This window comes from Sciurus vulgaris (assembly GCF_902686455.1).
Source record: "Sciurus vulgaris genome assembly, chromosome: 4".
Classification (NCBI taxonomy): domain Eukaryota; kingdom Metazoa; phylum Chordata; class Mammalia; order Rodentia; family Sciuridae; genus Sciurus; species Sciurus vulgaris.
The window spans coordinates 170,351,442-170,377,317 of NC_136464.1; the positions used below are offsets into that span (position 1 = coordinate 170,351,442).

General features: G+C 37.8%; 1 protein-coding gene across 2 annotated transcripts in view; it reads left to right on the forward strand.

Moving 5' to 3' along the window:
- GPC6 (glypican 6) overlaps positions 1–25,876 on the forward strand; it is a 1,180,914-nt gene that overhangs the window by 116,231 nt on the left and 1,038,807 nt on the right. The window contains exon 1 of one of the 2 annotated variants that reach the window (XM_079136561.1): positions 5–7,915. The exons of the other annotated variant lie outside the window; for it this stretch is intronic. Coding sequence (XP_078992687.1) covers positions 7,912–7,915 — 4 coding nt within the window. The 5' untranslated portion in view covers positions 5–7,911. Of the gene's footprint in view, positions 1–4; positions 7,916–25,876 lie in introns of those variants that run through there. 2 annotated transcript variants of the gene reach the window in all.

The window sequence follows — 25,876 nt, forward strand, 5'->3', positions numbered from 1 at the left end:
GTGCATGTGAGGCAAGTACTCTACCAACTGAGCTATATCCCCAGCCCTTTTCTAGGTTGTTGAGGTGGGAACTTAGGTTACTGATTTGAGACTTGCCTCATTTCCCCAACATGTTCATTTAGTGCTACAAGTTTTCCTTGAGCACACTTTGACTGGGTGTCATGAATTTTGATATGTCATACTTTCATTTTCATTCAGGTTAATGTATTTCTCTTAAAAACATCCCTAGCAACATCCACTTTAAACCATGGATTATCTAGTAGTGCATTGCCCAGTTTCCCAGGATTGGTAGATTTTTTTTTTCCTGTTATCTTTCTGTTATTTATTTCCATTTTGATTCTCTTGTGGTTAGAGAAAATATGGTGTATATTTCTAGTTTTTAAAAACATGTTGAGGTTTTATGGTGCAGTATGTGGTTCATCTTGGTATGTGTGCTGTGTGTACTTGAAAAGAATGTGTATTCTGTTGTTCTTGGGTGTTCTGCAAGTATCACTTAGATCCTATACGTGAACAGTGTTGTTGAGGTCCTCTGTATCCTTGCTCCTCTTCTACTCTGTCATTTAAGAGAGGATTATTTAAGTCTTGAAATGCAATTCTCAACTTGTTTATTTCCCCATTCATTTCTGCTTTTTGGTTTTTCAGCATGGTGGTTGATTGCATAAGTCCAAGATTACTGTACCTTTTTGCTGCCTTGACTCTTATCATTATGGAATATCCCTCTTGGTCTTTGGGTATTTTCTTTCTTCGCTGTTACTGTCAGATATTAAAATTCCTACCCCTGCTTTCTTAGTGTTATCGTTGCATGATATACAATGACTGGAAGTTCTGGATCCCATATGACCCACACTGGTGCCCTGTTGGGCAGGGAGGCCTTTTACTGCTCCATGTGGGAGAAGTCTTGCTGTTTACTAGGTTTCCTCTACTGCCACCCCATTACTGGTTAGAAGTATGGGCTCCTCACATGGTCACCACTGACAATACAGATTAAACCCTAACATTGTCAATAATTACTTTAAAAATAAATGGTTTAAATATACAGATTAAAAGACAGGTTGTGAGAATGGATTAAAAACCATGGTCCAACTTTATACTATCAACAAGAAACTTACTACAATGCCAATGATGCAGGTTTTTTGAAAATAAAAGGATGGACGAAGATATATCATGGAAATATTGATGAGAAGAAAACAGGAGTGGCTATGTTAGAGGACAAGTCCATCAAGGAAAGAACAATCCTAAATGTGTACACATTTGCATGGAAACATTTTCAAAATGTCTCCATTATAGCTCCCATCATGTTTTTATTTTCAAAAGCAGGGATGAAAATGGAGTTTTGTCAGCATACTTTACATTTTTATTGCAATACTATCGATGGCTCTGGCATGTAGAGCTATTAATAAATAAAATATTTGTTGGCGATAATCATATTTGGATATTCTACTTTGTGCAGAACTGGAAATCCAAAAGCATGCTGAATTTGTTCACATTTGTGATTATTTTAACAACATTTGAAGTAACTGTTTAAACGTTTTTGTCACTCGAGAAGACTGTCAGTGCTTTACAAGAAGGCATGAAAATACCAGAACTATAAAAAGAAAGAAGCTTCAGTCAACTTTTTGTTAATATTTCTAGCTTTAAAATTATCATCATTAAATCCCTATCTATCAAGACAGTGTATTTCAAACAATCAGTTTTCTCCATGGCCTGCTGTACCCAAGCTGACAAGTGATTATGCAGATTGTGTCATTATTATATTTTTTAAAAATGCCAATAGACATCCCCCCTCCAAAGCAGCAAGGAACTACTTTTCAGATTCACTTAAATGACACACATTATTCTGTTTTTCTCTGGCAGCCCTTCAGTCATGCCCAGAGCTTTATGGGTAGATGCCTTTAAATTGTGGAGGAGACAGAGTACAATGTTGCATTCATTATTCCAGACAGTTGTCATCATATTGAAATGAAAACTCTTTTTAAAATTTTAATTAAAATCCCAGAATCAGCATGCCCTTTGGGTTTCTAGATAATATAAAGGTTTTTGAGTTATCTGGAAATGCTGATTTTTTTTCAAACAGGGCATTTCCCAATAAAGAAATAGATTTCAAGCAGAGCCTTCTGCCACTATTTGTTCTTTACATTATAAACATAGAAGAAGCATCCCCACCTTTACTTGAATAAGGTGTTTAAGTAAAGGTATTTATTCAAGGCAGATTTATAAAACATTGATTAAAAACAGTTCTTTCAGCAAGTGAAGAATGCTACCACATTTTTTTTTCAGTTAAAAATACAGATCATAAATCTATATAGAGCTAATTTCTGGGGCCAGTTAATTCAGAGGCTTCAGAAGTCCAGTATTATTAAAATTGGACTTTTGTTAATAAGTTGGAAGCTGATGGGAAGGTTGAATGGGCGTTCACCCACGCCAGAAAAATCACTAAGGATTACATCAAATGGATTTAAACAACCCAATCTGGTTAGATTAGATTGTGGAAAAACCATGAATGTAAAAGTAATGAATAATCTTGGATATTGTTCATCTAGCATCTGTTATATGTAGGTATCATTAAGTCATAATTCTTCCTTAGAAAATATTGAGGATGTATGATACCTTCCTTATACTTCAGTGTCCATATTGACCTTTTTTCCATTGGGTTGACCTACATAGGTAGCCAATCTGCCTGCCTTATCCATTTGATAAACTGAGAAGAGGGTTTGTGCAAAAAGTAACCTAGGAGAACAGGAATAGATAATAATCTCTTTGATAAAAATAGACTGTACAGCTATATGGCAGATGTTTTATTCTGAGTTGCAAGTCTAGATTGAACTTTAAAATATTTCTTGACATCTACATTATCTATTCCAAAGATGACAGAGATCTGGTTTCATAGCCAGAGGAGTAATGATTCAGGATATGTTGTGATTGAGGAAGAAGCTTGGCAGGGGCTGGGAATGGACATCCTAGACCCTGACACAGTGCCAGAGATTACAAAGGATTATGTTAAATGGATTTAATAGGCCAAATCTAGTTAGCTTAGATTTTGGGTAAACTATTAATGTGATAATGAGAGATAATATTGGTTCTTATTTTCAAACAACATGATTTGGGTGATATTTAAACAAATTAACCAAAACAGTTTTATTGGCAATAGAGTATAATAAGTAGTTTTATAGAAAAATCACATTTTACTTGGACATTTCTTTTAATTCAATTTTCATTGGACCATTTCTGTTTTATTTATTCCTTTAACACGTGTGAAGTGCTCGGAACTGAATATACAGGATGAACAAAACAAATAATTGTGTCCTTAGTGGGAAAGACAGACAACAAGTACCATTCAGTATCAGGTAGCAGTAAGACTTTGGGGAAACTGAACACTGGTGTGGACAGGCAGAGAAACATATAGTGCAGTGTCATGTGGCAGTGCATCCATCCTTAAGGAATCCTAGAGGCTGATGAGACAAATTCTGTGTATAGGCAGAGACTCTAGAGCCGATGTTAAGATCAGTCCAATGCTGTTAGAGTCTACCACTCGTCTTATTGGTAGTAGAGTTCACAATTGGCTATCCCTCTTCCCATTGTTCTCTTGTCTAATTAACCAATTTTGACTGTGGAACCTAGGGCCACCTCAGTCCTACAATGATAAAAACGTTCCTTTCATTGGGTTATTTAATTGACCTATTTCTGGCATTTTGAAATAAAGATTTACTTTGGGACTAGATTAATTCTAATGGACTTTGCTTCCATTTTTTCCATCTCTTCTTGCACCCTCTCAATATGTGTGTGTGTGTGTGGGGGGGCTGATGCCTAGTATGCAGGTGAGATTTTTTACAGTGCACACTTGGCCTGACATAGCCACTGTGTGCACCTAGGTAAGATTTACTATTTATTGAAAGAGAGATTTGAAGTAATAAGGCATAGATGCTGCTCCTTTGGAAGAGATGTCTTTATCTACTGGAATCTTTTTGGATCTCTGTCTCTAACATTTAGTTTAACAATTTAAATGACTGGAGAGATGGGAGTAAATGGTGGGTGAGAAGAGATTAATGAGACAGGTACTCAGCTGGATCTGCCTGCTTGTTGATAAGTACATTTGGTGGAACCTGGGCTATCATTCACTGTCTGAACTTCAGGCAAGCCATAGAGTCTCTTTGCACCTTGCTTAGCCACAAAGCAACAGTTTTGGTTAGAGACTATTTTAGTGCTTTCCAGTGTAGGATGACACAATTCTATTATTTGTGCCGTAGAACCACAGGCAGAGAAAGCATTTAAATGTAGGCATTCTGGGTTTGTTTTTGCTTGTTTTTTCAAAATGTGAATTCAGCCTTTATCTTTTTGGAGTCTGTTAGAAAGACTTCACTTTGGTTGAAACCCCCAAAATCAAACTTGTTGGTAAGGAAGATACAAACCATGTCCATTAGCCTGTATCTCAGAGGTAGCTGATAGAATGCAGATAACGAGAAAATCATTCTTGAAGGACACACTAAACTATGACTTGTTCTCTTATATAATTCTGTTGTGACCAGACAGATGGGTGACTATAAAGAAAATATCTCTCTATTCCCTTCAGAGACATATGTAGGGTCGTCCTTCCTTCAGTACTATCATGGAGCTGCCTGCAATTAGCTACAGAATGTTAGCCACCCTGCTGGATGCAGCTCAACATCTCCCTCCCTGGCATATAATAGTACAGAAGTGACATTAAACCTATCAAACAATGGTGTTTAGGCAGCATGGCATCTCACAAACCCAGCTGTTGGTGCTAGTGATTTTATTTTTCACTGGAGGAGATTCAGGGGGGAAATGTAATGAATGGACATGCGTATGCTTACTTTTAATGAACCCTAAGTTAACACTTTGGTCTTTTTCTGTCCATTTATATGCAAAAGACCGCATTTCACATCATAAGGAAATAAACACACTAATAACGCAACCTCTTTTCTTCATTCAGAGCCTCTGCTTCCAGAATTAATAGCTTCCTAGTAGGGGATATTTGACATTGTTGCCAAACTCTAAATAGGGATTTAATTCAGAGACAAATTTACATCACTTTATATTTTGACTTCTAATTCCTCTGATAACTGAAAAACAAAGAAAGAAGGAAAGAATAATGAGTGATTTCATTAAAAAAAATGGAATGACCCCTATATTGAGTCCATGAGAATCTCTCTCTTATTCTTAGATGAGTGTATTCTCTTTGATGATACTCTGAAATTAAAAAAAAAAAAGTAGGTCAGATTGATAAAATGAAGCCTTTAATGAGTGATTCAAAACCTAGGATGAACTAAACCATTTTATGTTAATTGCATAAAGAATTCCTGATTTGTGATCCAGATCTCTATTTAGTTGACTCTCAGGTCAAGTTCATTTGTTTATAATTGTATGACATTAAATAAACATACTTTTGTCTTTATTTCATATCTTTTTCTTTAAACTTCACTTAGTAGCAACCCTAACACCTACATGTTCTACTTAGCAGATATTCTTTCAATGGTTAGGTTTCTGAGTGTCTGATGTCCCATGCCCTATCCAGGGCCTTAAAGATGCACAAGTTACAGTTGTTTCCCTCAAGGAGTTTGTAACCTGTGTATCTAGTACTGTAGCTGATGTCATGTAGATCTCAGGAGTACCTGTGGATCTTTCTGACTGATGCCTAGGGGTCACACCAGGAAGTTCTGATCCAGTGGGTTTAAGAACTCTTAAATCAATCATCTTCAAACTTTCTGAACTGATTGCAAAAATAAGTTACAGATGGGCACTTCTGAAGTGAATCAAGTACTTTAGATATTTCTGAAAAAGACTGTAGAGAACATAGACCTACTCCAGTAGCTTCAATTTAAGAGAAAACCTAGAGATGATGGAGTAGGTGACAGAAGCAAAAGCAGCATTAGGAGAGACCTGATGAAGGTTTATCCCACGTTCTAACACATCTATGCTGCATCTGAGAAGTTGTAACAGGGTTGTATGTGAGTCCCCCTCGCTAGGTGTCTGCTGGAGCATCCTCTCCTGCAAGAGAGGCAGTGACTTCCCTTCACTGGGGTTGAATGATCCAACAGAGAATGAATACAGAAGTACCAGTAACATTTACTCATGGATGGTGAGACAGAAGGGCAGGCAGGAGCCAAGGTGTGGCTCAGCATAAATACTACTAATGTGGCCTTTGCTGATATTTGGAAACTTGAAATTGGTGTCAAGACCCCTTAAAAAGGCTGACCTCCAATCCCCCATCCTTTATTTTAGAATTAGGTTGAATAAATACAGGTAAACAACTAGTGAAATAAAAATATTAAGCAAAATACTCTAGGTTTTCTACCTGTCTTTATCAAATAAGTACGGATCTGATCATCACATTTTTCATTTTATTTTTGGTACATTAAGTTGAAAATGGAGGTAAGTTGAAGCCTAATTTCAGTCTTTCCACATAGAAAAAAAAATTGTATTCAAAATTAACCCTCTGCCTGGAGACATAAATCATTCTATGATGCTTTTGGTCTTTGATTTTATTTCTAATCATCCCATTTTCGAGGAATACAGTATAATCTCATTGACAATGATCATCATAGATAAGTGATCCTTTCTTCCATCCATCTGCCCCTTTCATGGCTACATGCCCCTCCGTTCTTTGAAACCTATGTTACCCTGGTCGTCTTAAATTAAACTAGCTCTTCTCTAATATGGCATCAAGCCTACTTAATTATTCATAAATTATTATTTTCTTGATTATTCTTCTGACACAAAGGTAAACGACATTTAAAGTCTAGACTATTTTTGGAACTCAGAAGAGCAAGCAGAACGATGGCATCAAGGGAGGGGTGCAGGAAGCTGCAGAATAACCCAGCAGAACTAGGAGAGGGAGGGGTGTCCCCTTAACACTGAGCTCTGCTTAAAGGACCAGTATCTTCACATATGCACAGGGAGAATTTCATTCTACCTCAGCTCTACTTAAATATTGGATGGCAGGGTGTGGTTTACACCCGTCCATGGCTGTCGGAGCGGGTATGGATCTTGCTGACCCTTTTCTGCCTGCCCACCAAGAGTCACAGGGAAGAGGGGACTGTGGGTCATCATAAATCCCCCAGTGTACTTCTGCCACTGTTTTACAACCAGGGGGAAGAATGGCTCTTCTCATCCTCCCTTCTCCCATGGCGTGGATTCAGACAGCCCTTCGCCCAGTGGCCCTCCTGGCTGTACATCCTGTACAACATGGAAATAGGCAGGGGTTCCTGGCAGTTGTGCTTGCTTCCCTTGGCTCCACTTTCATGACAGCTTCCTGTGCCAGGCCAGTTAACTTTAAAACTTCCCTGCCATTGACTTCAGACATTGGATAAAATGAGAGGGATGGCAGAAATGTCGTCTCCCTAGAGCTAACAGAAAATACAACTGATGCATCCAGGAACTTTCCTGTACATTCTTGAGAGTCAAAATTAGAACTTTCTTTTTTGTTGTGTTTTTGTGTTGGGTATTGAATCCAGGGCCTTTCACATGGTAAGCACACACTCTACCACTCAGCTACCTCCCAACCAGAACTTTTAAATACTATAAATAATCTCAAAGTCGAGTGTGTATTTTGATAAGCAATAGGCCATGGGTCACCTCAGAGCACTGGGAGCTCATCCCTGGTTGTTGGGCAATAGATTATGTATTTGGCACTGGTTTACTGAGGAGGAGGTGGACCAGGGAAGAGGATCCTAAGCAAGACAGATTTGCTTTCCTGGGCCTGTCTGCAGATGCATCTAGCCACATGTCAAAGTAGCAAGAACAGAGACCTTTCTGTGGGAAGTTGGCCTCTGTCTTGTTTGTTGCCTTCTGCTGCAGCATAGGAAAGGTCAAGAGATAATGGTGTGGTTTCACTGCACTCATGTAACTCAACCTCTTTGAATCCTAATATGCACATTACAAAACATGTGATCATAAATGGGTGAGTGAATACAGTGCTAGATATTAAAGCATTAATTTAAAAATGTGCTTGAGATTGGTAAAATCAAGGTTGACATAATGAACAGCAAACAATTTAATTCTGCTTAGAACTGCCTTATTGGTGGATAACAACCTTCATTTTGCTTTATGACTTCTCTTGCAGGCTGCTATGCCTTTAGTGTTCTGAGGGTGGTGTAGACAAGCCTTCACAAACTGGAGCCCACCTGATACCTTGTACCTGTTGGTTAAACATCTTATTTGCAGACCTAATTACTGCATTATTTTGATTTGTATTCTGTGGCCAGTGATTCTCTGTGTGAAAGCCTGCTGTAGTATCATTTGCCTGTTTGAACTATCCTTTTATTTCTCTTCTGTATTTACTTGTTTCTGTTTACTTTTTCCAAGAGAATGCTCTCTCAGTGACATTTATATTTAAATATTGATCAGGTGGTGGCCAGTGTAGGCATTTACAAACACTCTTGTGTACAAAACAGTTAATTGTCCTTCATTCTATGAATGCTTGTAAAATGAATGACTGTAAGTATGTGAAAGGTTTCAGTTCAATAGAAATACGATATTTTCCTTGCTTTATTTTTCCACTAAATAATCTCTGATCAAAAATGTTGTCTTCAAGTTAGTTTGATCCTTATTACTAACCTAGAGAATATTACAAATGTGTAGTTGTACAACTGTGCACATACTTACACATAATGCCTTCACCCATAAACCTCAGTCAGGATGCAACTGAAGAAAAGACAGATGGGTATTTCTCAGCACCTCTGGAGTGTCAAAGGGCACCTCATGTTTAGGGTTAAGATGGGCAGTTAAAACACCAGAGCTCTCAAGAGAATCGCCATGATCTCCTGAGCCCAAATCTCTATGAAAGTTTAAGAAGTCAGGAGTGGAATCTTGTGATGGGCAGAATCAACGGGGTTATGAAGCTCTGTGCCCTGGCCAGGATGGATGAGACCAGAATGTGCAAGAGCGCTCAGTGTCAGGGAAGGGGCCAATAGGTGGAGCCAGCGGGAGCAGTCCCCTGCACTGTAGGACACTGGGGTTTACGACTTACTTTTATGAGCACTGTAGGGATTAGTTAGTGGGAGGGGTCAGTGGGCATCCAGGGTCAGGGGTGGAAAGGACATGGGTTTGGTTTAAGAAAACAATGATTAAAAAAAAAAAAAAGGAAGCTGTCACTTTATAGCTCCCTTTGTTTGCAGTGGTGCTTCAGTGGCAGCTATAAGATAAAACTCTGAAGAAAGAAAAGGTTCTTAGCTTCAGTTTGGTTTGTTGCATATGAATTCTTACGTGTCTCCTGATGAAGAAAGAGATTTTAAATCTTCTGTAGTGTCCTTACCCCACTCTGCTATGGAAAATAAGAGGTAAATTATCTGTGCTATCTCAAATTGAATGTTTAATAAACAATTTCCTCGGGAAACTTCTGACTGAAGTCTGTTTTTCAAAGGAAGCACCTTTTATTAACAAAGGAAGCAATAAGTAGAATTGAGAAGTTAATCAAACAAACATGTATTTTAATTCAAGTAAATTGGTTGTATTTTCATGCAGACTAACATTTCAAATGAGTATTTTTGAAATAGCACTGTATATTTAAACTCAGTGTTCCTTTTCTGATTTGCTTTTTATTTGCATTCAAAATCACGGCCTTGCTTTGAACATTCTAAGGTATTTTAAAAGCCTGCAGCAGAGTAACTAAGCCTTTGAAATAATGTAGTAAGCAAAATATAAATATCAAGACTTTAGTAATTATTTTTTCCAGGCAAAGGATTGAACATAATGACATATTTTGAAATCAGAAATGACCACCAAAATTATTTTGCTATTTCGTGGCTTTCTACTGCCCACATGTTAAGTGTGACACTTTGTAGTATGAAATAAAGGCACAAGATCTAAAGTGACATATTGTCCTTTGGTTAAATGCTTTGTAGGTTGTGTTTCTCCCATGCCAACATGGTGCCTCTCTTGTTCCTCCTCCAGCAGAGGTGGCCTCTGCTCTGTGTGGAACCCCTACTGTTATGGTTTGGGTTTAAAGTGTTCCCCAAAGGCTCCTGTGTCCCCAGTGCAGCATTGTTCAGAGGTGAGGCTTTTGAAGTGATTAGATCATGAGGGCTCTGATATTAACAATGGATTAATCCTTTTGTAGTTGGACTACTGGTAGGTGGCGGATGCTACAGGTGGTGGTGCACGATCTGAGGGAGGAGATTACTGGGGGTACACCTCTGGGGACTGTATCTTATCATCAACCTTTCCTTCTCCTGCTCTCTCTCTACTTCTTGGGGCCACCTCACCTAGGCCCTTCCACTGTGGTGTCTGTCTTCCCTCAGGCCTGGAGCAACATAGACTGACCACAGACTGACACCATAAACCAAGAAAACTTTTTTCTCCTCCAGATTGTTGTGTCAGGTATTTTGGTCACAGCGTGAAAAGCTAACACTAACCTTACTCACCTTTCAAAATTCCGTTCCCACATCACCTTTTCAGTTATGTATTTCCTGATTCTTTGGTTACACTCTCCTTTCTGTACGAATAGCACTTTTTACGGTGTTTTGGTGATTGCCATATTCTATTTTTATGTGATTACATGTCTGTCGTATCCTGGTGGTTCTCAGTCTTAGACCCAATGTTCCCTTTAAAAAAGGGACATTTTGTTGTTGCCCTTCTATTATCTTGACATGAAATCTTTAGATGTGTGACTTAGTTTTCCCTTATTAGCTTTTAACATACAGTATAATCCCTTACAGATATTTTTAATGTGCTTATATAATTAGGTTTTCAACAATAAGTGCTCAAGAATAACTTTACTACAAGGTAGATTGGCCTTTATGAATGTCCAGAAAGCACCCTCAGGGGTGGTGTCTTCCCCACTGAGAAACATTGAACTAGGCTATGAGCCCCATTATAGCCCAGATTGACCTGTGTAACTTCTCATGTACCCTGGTACCTCCACAGTGAGTAATGAGCACATCTGTGGTAGCTGACTGAGGGTTACCTGATAATGAGTAATGGATCATAAATTCTTCTGTATTTTAAAAGTACAGTATTTATTAGTTTCAGTTGAATGTCTTTAATTGATCTATATCAGAAAGCTATTAAGGACTTAAAATAAGTAGATGGTTGAAAATACATTATCAATTTTTAATCCATATTGTATTAATAAATCCATTTAGGTTTCTTATATATGTACCTGCACCTTTTTCAAAATCAATAGAAGTAAATGAACAAATCAAAATAAACATTATAAATTATCATTTTTTATCATCTTTCTACCTCTGGAATTTGGAGAATTTGGGGTTCAATCTTTCTGAGACACTTTTCTTACTTCCCTAAAATATAAGATAGGATTCCTTTCATAACAAAATGCTATTGAGTACAATAAATCTGTAAGAATACGAAAATAAATTGTCTTTTAAATTCAGTTGCTTTTTAAAAATGCAGTCATATCTTATTTCTTTTAAGCAGTGGAAAAATAAATAACGTGACTTTTATTAGCCCCATACATTGTTCATGGGCCTTGAAAATTTGGTATATGGTCTAATGAAACAAAAAGATGCTTTGTTCCTTAAATTAATAGGATTAAATAATTAGAGAAGCAGCTAATAAATTTAGCTTTTGGTTATAGAATATTTGAAACAGCTAGTAAATTTTGTCACAAAAACAGAGCCTTCAAGTTTGCCTTTACTCAGCTTCTAGCAGGAGAAAGAAATGCTGGATGATATTTTTAAATGCATGAACCTTGGCAAGTAAGTACACATTGATGTGCTCTTGATATACAGGAGGAACCATTTCTCTTATTGTCTGAATTTATCAATTTAAGATACAATGTTGCTGATAACAAAGATGGGAAAATTTAGGTACGTTTTAAGTCATAAGTGATTTCAGCTTATTAAATTAGAAGTATAAGAAAAGATGAGGAGCTGGGCGTGGTGGCATGTGCCTGTAATCCCAGCAGCTCTGGAGGCTGAGACAGGAGGAAGCCAGCCTTAGCAAAAGTGAGGCACGAAGCATCTCAGTGAAACCATATTGCTAAATAAAATAATAATAATAAAAAAAAGGTCTGTGGCTCAGTGGGTAAGTGCCTCTGAGTTCAATCCCTGGTGCCAAACAAATAAACAACAGAACCCAAAAACTTAAAAACAAATAAATAAAAAGAAATGATGAGGGAAGTCCATTGTAGGGGACATATAAAGACAGCTTTCAATAAGACATAAATTATGCAGCCAATCACCGATGTGCATTGAAGACCAGAGAATATGGGGAAATGGACTCAGGAGAAATTCTGAATAGAATAATATTGAGGTACCCTTAGAAATGAGGATAAAGTATAAGAACATGTGAGGTTGTACAGATGTTCTAGAGTACATCCCAGAGGGCAGCACAAAGAGAGGCTTCCTTATTAAATTGTTCTCCGTGTTTTCAAAGATCTATAGAATAGGAAATGGAATTGCTTTTGGCTTCTAGGATAAACCTGGTGAATATGCAGAGAACGTTATGACTTGCCGCAGCTGCAGCAACCTTTTTTGGAGTGTCAGTAGCCAGAGGTGTTTGTGAAGAAAATAGCCAGTTACTGTTTGTAGGTGAAAGTAGGAGAATTAAGGTGCCACTGTCGTGAAATGGCAGTCAGGGAAATTGTAGGTGACAGCAGTACTCTGCACTCTGTGTCTCTACTTTTCTTCTCTTTCTCCCTTCTCTTCTTTATATTTTTTTCCTGATTATTTTGTATTCTATTGACTCTGTACAAGGCAACCCATGCATTATTGACACATGTATTCTTTCACTCAATGGACATTTATTGGTCACCAAATCTATATTCATCGATTTGTCTCTGGATAGAGGACTGATTTAGATTAACTCCAGAAGTCTCTTCCACAAAGGTGGAATTCTGCTAAACTCTCTATGATCCAAATGTTATTCAAGTGTCTCGTTGAAGATATTTATTTCTTAATTAGAAAATATATCTTGCAGGCCAGTCTTAAGATTTAATTTATTGGCTGGTAATGGAAAAATGGATGAAAAATTTTAAAGGACTATAATGAGAAATCAAAATCTGATATCAGCTCTATATCATTTCACATTAAAAGTGAAGTGTATTGACAAAGAATGCTAGAGTTATCCTGTGTACCTGAGATCACAATTTATCCCTTTCTTCAGCATGTGTGATGTCTTATTTTCTCTACATTGTGGATCTTGTGATCCTATTTACTCCTAACAGCTAGTGTCATTGCTCAAGGCAGAATCTTTACTAAGAGAATTTAAGATGGAGCTGTTTATGATGCTATTGATTTGACATGGACATTCTACTTTCCAAAAAGGGAAGAATTGTCACTAGGTATTGTCTTAACATGCTCCATTCTAAATGGTGATCATTAATTCTCTAAACGAATTTCCAGTGGATCAGTAAGACTAATGGCTCATGTGTAGCCCACTGAAATAAAAATTGAGCCTTGTTTTCATTGCTTTAGTTAGGGGAGCTTGTGGGCAGTGTCTTTCACCGAGACATTTATAAGATGAAATTTGTCTTCTGTCTCATATCATGTTACAGAATCGTAGTGATGGAAACCTGGCTCAGTTTTCTAATTTCATAGGTGAAGAAACTGAGGGACAGTGGATTTCACTAACTTTCCCAGTGTAATTCCACAAGGTAAATTATAATAGGAGCACCAGAATGCAGGACATTTCATTCTTTCTTTCATTTGTACATTCAATCTACTGATAAGCTTTACTGGTTATTATTTCCCAATCATAGTGCCAGGAGCTTAATGTGTGTTACCTTCTTAGATTTTCTTCAAGGAATGCATTTGAAGTGCTTCAGTTCTAGGGAAGCAAGGACATAGTGCCCAACATGAAGTTTTGAACAAATCTATATGCATATGTAGAAACCAGCCCAGGTGCCAGTCAACAGTTGAATGGGCAAACATGGTATGTGTACACAATGGAGTTTTTTACTCAGCCATAATGAATGAAATTGTGTCATGATGGCAAATGGTTGGACCTGGAGAACATCATGCTAAGTGAAATAAGCCAGACTCAGAAAGTCAAAGATTGAAACTCTCATGTGCAAAGAGAGAGAGAAAGAGAGACTATAAAAAAGGAATGTCATGAAAATAGAAGGAATACAAATAGAATAGGGAAAGGAGACTGAGAGGGAAGGAAGAAGAGAGGGCATGAGAAAGAACTGGGGTATAAAATCTATAAAATGCTAAGCCCATGTATGAACTTCCCACAGGAATTGTATATATATATATATAATATATATTATATATATTATATATTATATATGTGTGTGTATATATATACACATTTTTATATATAATTATATTTGTCATATATGTAATTTAATGAACTAAATAATAATAGAAGGGAGCTCATTAGAGTAAAGCAAGCAGATCAGGGGCAGGCAGGAGGCGAGAGAAGGGTTGGTACTAGGGAATGAGATTTATGAAGTTATGAACATGTATAATGATAGCATAATGAATTTTGCAACTATATATGATTATAATGCAACAATTAAAAATTATAAAAATATACATATATTCATACATATGTATAGATAGATAGATGAATTCATACTATTAAAGAATTCAAACAGGAAAAAGATTTCTACTTGTCTGAAATGTGAAAAGGACTTCAGATGGTCTTCCAGGTAATGTTTGACTGATTCCTTGTTGATGCTGGTGCTGACATGGGCTGCAATCTAACTTGACATTAGTGTGCCTATCTGTTCAGTGAACTGTTATATATACTCAACTGTGATGCTTTCTAATTATCTTGAACTCTAGAAATGATGTAACGGGCCATTCATTTTCATTCCTCACTGAATGTTGTCATTAATTATTGATTAGATGTGAATGTTTCAAAATTTTTATTTCAAATTAGGACTCTATCACATTTAACTTAAAAATTGACTTCTGCTTTTTCAGTTGATTTATGTAATTCTTCATAATCTTTAATGTAGACATCTTCTATTTGATATTAATGAATCTGGTACCACAGAAAAATTCATTATCTGTATTATTATTTAGCCTGTGATTCTGTGAGAAAGTCATTGGGAATTATATTGTCATAAGTTATGAAGTGGTACTAAAGAAATGGAGATATCAATTTGGCGATCTGTTAGGTTTCTGGAGCTATGTTGCCATGGAAATAACCTTAGGAAAACATAAAAGGTGCTGTGGATCTGTGCATCATAGCTATGCCATGCTTTCACTTTCTTCACTTATATTTTTGGAAGCAAATCATACTTCTGTGTATAGCATTGTTTCTAAAAGAAATGGTGGAGGAGCTAAGTATGCCTCTCCCAGCTCATTTTCAACCGTTTATACATCATCTCCACTTTCCTGAAGTACAACCTTTCCTTCATTCTTTTGTTCCTTGCCAGTCTCTCTTTCTCTCTGGGATTCCTCTAACACTAGACTATTTCCAGCAGTTCAGGTCAATCCATGTCTGGTCTGGAGTCCTGTCTTGAGAAAGATTTTTGAGATTATGGCTCAGAACCGTGGGGAGGACTGCACCATCATACAGTGACCTGGCCTGGACATGGGCTCAGGAGGGGCATACATTTTGAGCTTGCCTTGCAAAACATCTCACCAGTGCATCTGGTATCCATTTAATAACTTAACTGTCAACTAATCTGAAAAAGAGATCTCTAAGAGTGTACAGAGCGAGACTGGTTCCCAGCTTTTCATTCTTCTTCTAGTTACTATACCTTGCATGTATCTTAACAGTCTTCTTCTGAAGGCCATATTATTAGATTTTAAAGCCACTTTCTGTTAGTATTGGGATTTTGAATTTCCCCCAATCATGGAACTTAGAATCTGCTATTTGATAGTGGATTTTACAGACCAAGAATAAACATATATATTTAATATTAACTCTGAATGCTCTTTGAATTTTCTGATATTTTCCCCTTTGAAATTGAACATTTTCCGTGGAGATTTATTTTTAATTATAGTATGTTTATATTTTTACTTTTTCTGAATGCTCCAGCTTATATTCTTTTTGCTTATTTTTATGTTAGTAATAAATAATATCTGTATTTAATCCTTACTCTTAGGAAACTACTGCTGGGCCAAAATTATGTATCTTGGTTTGGCATTTCCTCTTATTTATGAAAGGTTTATACCTGTGACAAAAGATGTACAGGTATGCTGTGTGTAAGGGCACAGGCATAGTAACTTTCTCCAGGGAGAATCTCCTCTACTGAAAAGACCTAGAAAATAAACCAGTGATTCAAACTAATATAAACATACATAAATGATTGAGAAAAAGTCATTAAGGAATGCAAGTGGTTTGTATATGAGGTGTCCCCAGAAGCTCCTGTATTTATAGATGATGTGAAATGATTGGATTATGAGACACTAACCTCATCAGTCCATCCTTATTTCAAAGGACTTCCATGCTGGGTAGTGACTGTGATCAGGTGGAGTATGATGGAGGATGGGGTCATCGGGGTTGTGCCTTGGAAGGTCTCATCTTCCTTGCAGTGCCTTTCTCTGTCTTCCTTTCTCTCTCTGCTTCTTGTCACAAGTGGAGCTTCATTCTCGACCATACTCTTCCACCATGATGTTCTGCCTCACCTTGGCCCAGAGCAATGGAGTCAGCTGATCATGGACTGAACCTCTGAAATCTTAAGCCCAGAATAAACTTCTCCTCTGAGTTGGTTTTTTTCAGATGTTTTGTTCACATTGATGAAAAACTGTCTAACACACACAGAGTGCTAAGATAGATTAAATATGTCAATGGGGGTTAGGAGTGGACTTGGAAGGGAAAATTCAAGTATAACATTCCAATGAAAGGGAATTTGAAGAATATTGGACCAGTCATACAAAGAGCTAAGACACTGCAGGTGGCTCCAGAGTTGTTATGATCCAGAAATGGAGAGCAGGACAGTGTTGGTGGAGGAGTGTGCACCAAGAGAGGGTGGGTTGGTAGGGAATGGGCAGGATTGGCAGGGACCATGTTCATGCAGCTATTCATCAACCATGACAAGGACATTGGAGTCTACATAAAAGTAATGGGAAGCCAGTGATATGTTTTAAGCAGGGAATGACTTGATCCATTTGATCTATGTTGGAAAGGTCCTCCTAACTACTGTGGGAAAGTGATTAGAAAGGAGTCCAAAGAGGAAGTAGAGAAATGATTACACAACTGTTTATAGACCAGGGGCCTAAACAGTGGAAGAGACAGTGAGGACATTGTTCAGAAGGTAATCACTTTTAACTTGACAATCTAAAAAAATATAGAGAAACAAATGTCTCCTAATATACTTTTCAATTCCTACTCACTATCATGACTTCTCCTTTGACTACTGCTTAAAATTAATTGTGCATTTCTAGTGAATGCTTTTGTTTTTCTCAGATTTTGCTTCTAAGGAAAAAAATCCCATATTGTAGAATAGTTAATGGGGTAATAAGTAGAATTTCATCTTGGATTGGAATTTATATCACTGCCATTTTTGTGAATGGACAATGTGTAATTAATGTTTCCATTTTTGTGAATGGCCGAGGATAGGCCAACTCATGGTTCAACCTAAGAGACTCAAAGTTTTATTATTCTCATTTAAATACATGGGTAATGTAGATGTGTTTTATAAGAAGAAAAATATTCTCTTCTTCTATGGATAAATAAATGAAGGGTCCAAATGGCAGTTCAGTAATGAAAAATGCATTATGCTCTTCCTTGGCCCCTGGGTGCATGGAGCACCCACTCTGGGTAACCCAGGATACAGGGGGAGATGAAATGGCTACTTTATTGCCAAAGCCCACCTTTCCACCATAGTCAGCCAAATGCTATTATCCTTTTATTACTCTGTAATTTTGAGGGCAAGTTCAGTGAATAACTGTGGAAGCTATTAAGAGCTGTCATGGAAAATTTATCTGTCTTTAAATGGAAGGTAGAAACATTACTGCAGGAGCAGCTCGGCCTCGATATAGATAATTCTCCTCTCTGAGCTTTTTAAAACGATGCTTATTGTTTCCTACATGTCTCCCCAGACCATCCTTACACTCGCGGTGGTGATCCTGCCTTTTTCTTCTTGTCAGGAATGAAATTTATGGAAGAAGCATGGCCCTCGGGAACTGATCTTGTTTCATGTTAGCGACTACACTAATAGTGCACAACTAGGGTCAATAGTAACTTGTAGAAAACATGGTTAAATCCACCCAGCTTCTTAATAGGTAGGAGGCCCAGGAAGGGCCTCTGACATCCTTTTTCCTTAGCCTTATCCTGAGCATATGCAAGTGAAAATGTGGTTGGCGGAGGTTATAATGCACAGAAATAACTGAATATTTAAGAATCTCACAATTACACAAACCCATTGCCTTAAACAATAGACATTTCTTCTCCCACATTTCTGGAGGCCAGAATCTGAAGTCAGGGTAGATGCTGAGCCATGTTCCCTCTGAAGAAGAGAATCCTTCCTTGCCTCAATCTGTGTGTTGGTCTTTACATGCCTCCTTTCCTGTTTGTCTGTGTGTCCTTTTCTGTTTCTTATATGGACATTCGCATTTTAGGGCCTACTCTAAATCTTTAATTTCTTGGCATCCTCAAAGACCCTGTTTTCAAATAAGGTCACAGCCTGATTTTCCAGGTGGACTCAAATTGGGAAGAAGGGTGTACAGTATTCAAACCACTATAGTCACTGACTTGAAGGACAGATAAGTTGGCAGGTTTTTTCTAATCCCAGTTTTATCTGTTTAAGAAGATACTCATCTTTGATACTATACCTCTAAGAATAAAATGAGGTGAAGACTATTGATTCATAGAATTATCAGAAGATCAAGTTACCAGAGATCTCTATGTATGTTTAGTAAGGGAATAGAATTCAATAAGAAAGGATTTTCATCTAATTGTAAAATGCCTTTGGAAATTTGCTCAACTCTCTTGCCAATGGAGACTTTGAAGGAAATTCATGTCCACATATGGTTTTAGTTTATGGCTTTTTCTTTTCTTTTAACTGAGCTTCCAGTATTGGCTCTTGGACAGAGAATTGACTTCTAACTTGAGGAATGGTTTTGTTGTATTTATTTGTAAAAAGTTCTACTTAATCATTACTATTAATATTACTGATCTTAGTTGAGTCTCAGTTCTGAAAACCATATTGCTCTTGCTATGGGACAGAAACTGCCAAATTTCCATCCTTCCTGTGATACATCCTGCATCATGGCAGCCCTTTGAAATCAGGTGTTATTACCTGTGCCTTACAGATGATGGAACTAAGTTCAGTGACTTGCCCATGGACATATGTGGGTCAGCAAAAGACCTTCTATTTAAATCTGGGTCTGTCTGACTCTACTTGACCTGGTGGTTCTTGGGACCACTTCCCAGTTTCTCTCTTCAAGTAGGTCCCCCCTGTGATTAGGAGGTGACCTCTACCTTTATCTGCTTTTCATGCAGTGTCACCTCAAGACTGTGTTCCTGAGGTATATTTCTGGGTCTCTGTGGCCTAGCCAGGGAGTGCACTCTATCTAGGCTCAAGTTCTATCTCCTAAGGGTCTAGTTGTTCCTCCAGATTCCTGGCAAGTAGCTTCTGGTACAAGCAACTATTGCTGAAGAAGTGGGGTGTTCAGGCTGCTTCTGGCCAAATGTTCCCAAGCAGGCGGAAGAGAGTGGGCCTCTCAGCAAACTCAAGTGTGGTTGGCAGATGGGGAGGTGGCCTTAGGCTCAAGTAGTTCCTTCCTAGATCTGCCTTCTGATCAGTGTGAGGAATATGACCTCCTCTTGTCTCCCTGCCATTCCTATCTGCTGGTTTTAATCCATCCTTCATAGCTCTTATCACTACCCATACAGTATTTTATGTGTTTATTCATTCCTTTATTTTCTCCCTGGTGTTGAATGTAAGCTTCATCAGGGTAAGAACTTGGGGTATCTTTTACTTTCATATCAACAGCATCCAGAAAAGGACCTGGCAGATGCTGAAAGAATGAGTGAGTGAGTGAGTGTATAAGTATGTGGGTGAATTTACCCTGCTGCCACTCTAAACCACTGATTCACACCGACTTATTTTTTTCTTTTGCTGATTTTTAGGAAATTAGAACTTCACTAAGCCCTCAACACTGAAAACATTAGTGTTAAGATATCTACTGGACAGCAGTTGTTATGATTTAGATGTGGTGTCCACTAAAAGCTCACCTGTAAGGCAATGCAAGAAGATTTGGAGGAGAAATGATTGGGCTATGACCTTAACCTAATCGGTGGATTAATCCCTGATGGGATTGATTGGTGACTGGAGGGAGTGGTTCACTGGGGGCGTGGCTGTGGTCTATATATTTTGTATGTGTGTGTGTGTGATGCTGGGGATTGAACCCAGGGCTTTGTGCATGCAAGGCAAACACTCTACCAACTGAGCTATATCCCCAGCCCTATATTTTGTATCTGGAGAGTGGAGTCTCTCTCTGATTCCTTCTACCATACTCTTCTAGCAGGTTGTTCTTCCTTACCTTAAGCCCCAAGAAATGGAGCCGGCTGTCTGTGGACTGAGACCTCTGAAAATGTGAGCCCACAAGTAAACTTTTCCTCCTCTAAAATTGTTCTGGTTGGGTCTTTTAGACACAGCAGCTGGTATAAAGATGTGGGGCAAAATTTTTAATTACACCTGGGAGGGATTCCTAGGAGACCTGCAAGAAGATCTTAGAGCAAAAAGCAGTAGGAAGGCTGACCAGGGGACTATTGCCAGAGAAAGCAATGATTGGGCAAAAATATGTGCTACTTATAAAAAACATATGATGCTATTTATGTCAAGATATGTGAATATATGTGTTTATTAAATATATGTGTTTTCCCTACCGTACTGGCTCCTCTTAATAAAAGGGAAAATAATAATTGTGTGGCAGGTATCTGTGTACATGAAGTGTGTGTATATTTAAAATGAGGTATATATATGATAATAAGAGTATAACATGATATAAATAGTATTTTTTCTATTATTATGGGGGCCAGGAAAGTATAGTATTCCATTGTTTGTTTATTAATAAATATCTACTATCAGAGAAAAACATTGGGGATAGAGGACAAGACTGGGAATATTTGTTTACATTTAACTATCACTTTCCACAACATAGGAGTCTACCCTTAGTTTTTCTGGGACAAGGACATTGAAAGGAATGTAATCCTTGCTTTATTTTATTGTTGTTATTGCATTTGAAATCTGGGAGGCTGTGGCATTCAAATAGGATGCCTGAGCATTATGGAACTAGGGACAGGCATTTCTTTTGCAGATTCCTAGGTCTCATCATAAGGAATGTGCAAGTGTAAGGAGAGATTGGACAGGGGGTGATGGACAAGGAAAAGGTAGCACTTATTTGGTTGAAGGGAAGAGAGATGAGGGGACGATGAAAATTCCACATTTTTCCTTCTTCCCTTCCCAAGATGGCTTAGCTTTCCACACTGCCTTGGAGGGCTGAGGGAGATTGTTGATGAGCAGTTCTGGAAGCAGTAATGAGAAAGAGGGTCAAAACACAGGGTAGCTGTGGGGAAGAAAGGAGACATTTACCAAGCTCTGTCTCTGCTGCTGATGAATTTGTTACTTTACTGCTTCCTCCTCTTCTGTAATGGAACGGAGGGAGGCAGTGAAAGTGTAGTGGATCATCAATACAGTGCCATTCTGGAGACCAATCTGCAGTGCTGAAGTAGCTTCTAAGACTTATAAGACACATCAAAAGGATCAAGTTTGATGCCTTTCAGTGTGGTCTGTCTGCTCATGTATGGAAAGCAACTGGTAGCAAGTCCAAGAAGTGACTCCAAGAACTCCAAAGCAGCAATCATGAATTTCTGGAGTGTCTGCTAAGGCACTTATAGTAATCAAAGTTTTAATGTTATATTTTTTCATTCTTTTTTTTTTCTTTTACTTTAGAAGATTTTTTTTAATGGTATGTATCCAACATGTATTCTTTAAAAAGTCTTTTGTCAGATTGCATAAATAGCCTTTTCTTTTTTAAATTATTGTTACTATGATTTTTTCTTTATTTTGAAGGACATTGGTGTCTTGGTCTTCTTTGCCTCTTATCAGACCATTTACATTCAACTTTTTTTTTTTTTTAAACTTTGTGAAGGTCACCAGGATATCTCAATCTTCTGGGCCTCCTCTCTGCTATCATTTTGTGATTGTTTAAGTACAAGCTATGTCTCCTTTCCTGTGGGGTAGAAATCTTCTTTTCATGATAGACAGTGTCTGATGATAAAGGAAGGACTTTTACTAATGTTGTTGTGTGCTGTATCACCAAGTTTACTATAACAACACAGGCAGAGAGGGCTTCCTCCGACAGCAAGGAAATGCACCAAAAAAATTGACTACCATCTAAATAAGTAGTAGCATGCTTTGGAAACATAAGGAGTCTGGAATGTTAGTCAGAGTGGGATAATCCTCTCCTATAGCTCTAATAAGTATCTTCTAAGCCATAACTTTAGTATGAATTTAACTTGTCCTTTTTCAGGGATGTAGTAGAGAGATTTTAAGTAATAAAATTACAACTGATGTCACTCCACATAACTGATGGCTACCTGGATCAGATTGATTGCAAGTTCTTAACAAATGCCAACTACCTTTGGTCACTAGAGAAAAGCCCTATTTCTCAAGTATGCTTTGGCTTTCAGAGAAATAAATCCATTACTGGATTCAACCCTAATGTAAAGGCCTTTCAGAGGAAATACCCCTTGTATATTATGGGCTTTATTTAGGCTGCAGTTTCAGATACCAAGATAAACACATGAGTACATGCATTTGTTTTTATTAAACAGAAAACATTTATACCCGATTCAATTTGTACCTCCTGAGGTGAATTTTCCTGTATTTCAACTTTTCTTGTGATTCTCTGACCCCATAGACTGGGTTTTCATTTCTCGTATTTCTTTTTCTTAGCTTCTAAAGCTTAATGGCTTATCCTAAAAGGCACTTATGCTGCTGCAGGCCAGCATGTTTCATTGGCTACATTCACTCAGATGGATGAGTTATGGCAGATTCTTTAATATATATATTTTTCTTTTTTCCTATAGATGGACCCTTATAGTGTTTTGACAGTTAAAAAGGATGGGGGGTTATTGAGTGTCTAGTTTCTCAGCTGCTCAGCTGTATTTTTTGAACCATATATCAGCAAAATTACCCAGCTCTCTTACAGAAGGTATCTGTGGCCAGATGGTACTCTGCAGGAAACAACTTCTTAGTTTTCTTAAATCAGGATTTATAGTAAAATAGAATAAAACTTAGATATGGAAGACTTAGGTTCCTCTGGAAGACTTGGAATGTCAAATATTCCGCCTTTCTCTCTGTCTTCATTGTTTCGTCTTCAATTAAGCGGGTAACAAAATGTCTGCATTGCTGTTCAATAACTAAAGGGCACATTCTTAGCAATTTTCATTGTGAGACTTGTTCTGAGACCAGATTGAAAGGTTCAGCTCCAATTGCACCATTAGCCTGGTAACTGCAGCCAATCGTTACCAATGATTTTTGGTCCCCCTAATTGTTTTTTACTTTATTGAGCTTATTCAGAAATAATGAAACAGCATCCTTCCTTTTCTTAAAAGATATTCACACAAAGTGTAGTTGCTGTTTCTTCTATAAACTCATCAGCATCGCCTTAAGGAGCCCCCTTAACTATTGATTTTCTAGTCTAGTTAATAGATCTCTTAATTTGCCGAAATACCCCAATGCAAGATTTTAGCAATTAGAAAATTAAGAAAGGGAGTCCCGAGGGCCCCCTCCTTCTCTGCACATGCTGGTGCCTCAGCCTCACAGTCCTTGTGGTATGTGGTGGAAAAGGGTGACCAGGGAAGGAAAAAGAAAAGGGCAAGTTAACCACTTGGGTAGTGCCTCCTTTTTCTGAATTTTGCACCCATTTCAAAGGAACATCTGTTCATTTGGATTGAAAATGGGACTTTCAACAATTGCACTGAAGTGCTGTTTATATACAGTGTTGAGTAGCTCCTTTAAAGCTACATCCATGACATTGTGAAGACTGAGGTCAAGTTTCACTTATTCCATTAGGAAAACATGTGTGATTAGTTGTTATATTTTTCCATGCCCTAAAATCTAGATGTAAGGAGAAGCTAACTGATTTTCATAATATTGAAGATACTGTGACCTGTTGTTCCAATGGAGAAGTTTCTTGGAGTTGAGGACATAAGAGTCTGTGCTGCCTGATCACTTTTCGCTTTGGAAACTTTGTTAGAACTTTTGACCCAACGGAGGATATTAACATTGCCAGAACCCAGGTACTTTGGCAACATGACGTGCACTTTTGTTATCTTCTAGAGTGGCAGTATGCTTGTGATTAATTTCAAGCTTTAAAAATATGTTAAAAATATTGGATGTTAGAAATAAGGACTTATCCCTCTTTTCTCTCTTGTTTTTTGCCCATCTCCACATTTGTTTGGTTTTCTGCTAAGGAATGGAATTGATCAGATGCTTTCTTGTTTAATGATCTTTAGCATGCCTCATTGTCTCTAAGGAATGGCTTGTGAGATCCCATGATGTCCTCCTGCCAATGGAAACACCTTCTCTCCATCTCTCTTCCACTTTCTCCTGATTAATTTATATTCCATTTCATTTCAGTAATCACTGGCTTCTAATCCACATGCAGTTTACTCAAGGTATTGTGTGTGTGTGTGTGTGCGCTTGCATGTATGTGTGTGATACTGGGGGTCAAACCCAGGACCTCATGCAAGCACTCCATGGCAGCTTAAACCCCTAGCTCCATTTACTTGTGTTATTCTGAGTGGAAGTCCTTTCCATGTCTTTTCCAACCATTGAAATTGCTCCTGCCAGATCCTTTCAAATATTACTGTTTCTATGAAATTTTCTCTACTGATAATTCAAGTTCACCAGAAAATATTGATTTCTGTATGCCAGCAGCATTATATGTATGTCACCGTCATATGGTTTTTAAAATTTGTTAGCATGCATTTACATACATATTGTCCACCCTAAACCATGAGTTTCTACAGAGGAAGGGCTCTCTCTGCCTTACTCATTTGTGGGTTCCTGGAATCTGGCTTATTGGCTCACATGTAGTAAGATGTCCAATAAATGCTTATTGAAGAAACTGCCAAAATATACCTTGGCAACTTTTTGATTACTATCTTTATTATTTTGTGAGGAGAAAAAAAAAAAAGCAATGTTACTAAAAATTACATAGCTATTATCTCAAAGTTATATTCATGCTTGGACAGTTCTCTTTTGGGTTGTCGTCCCACTTTTATCTGAATAAAATGTAAAGTAACATGTTAAGGAACATATACTGTTTCTTCAGTGCTTTATGTATTCAACGGATTTATCTTCAAATTGGAGAGGTTGATAGGGCTAGCTTTATTTCCCCCTTTTTACGGCTAGAGGGAAAAGGCTCAGGTGATTCAAAGCAGTCATAGGTAGGAAGGCAGGAACCTAAATCAAGCTCTGTTCTGTTCCAGCCCTCTGGATCCCTGGAAGTGGCCTTGTCTCCCTGTCTTGTTTCTCCATGTGGCATTAGACAATTTCAGACGTCCTGTAGGTGAAGTATATTTTTACCAATTTTCCCAGTTGAAAGAAGACACTCATATGTTAAACTATCCCTGAAAAACGTGCTTGAAGGAATTTGTCCCAGATGGATTAGACGAGGAAGCTCAGCCTCAGGCCTGCTGGACATCCTGGGAGTGAAAGTTAGGGTGGAGAGGAACTTGACTTGCTGGTAAAATGTGCTCATTTCTAGAGCTAAGCACACAATGATCAAGGCCATTGGAGGTTGTTATATTTCATTTATTTTTTAGCATTAAAATGTAATATAAGTTTATTCCAGAAATTGTAGTACATTTCGGAGATTTACTGGGTACAGTGGTGCATGCCTGTAATCCCAGCGGCTCAGGAGACTGGGGCACTGTCAGCCTCAGCATCTTAGTGCCCCTGGATTTTCAATCATTGAATCTGTAGTAACAAAAAAAAAAAAAAAAAAAAAAAAAAGGCAATGTCTATTATGCACATATAGGA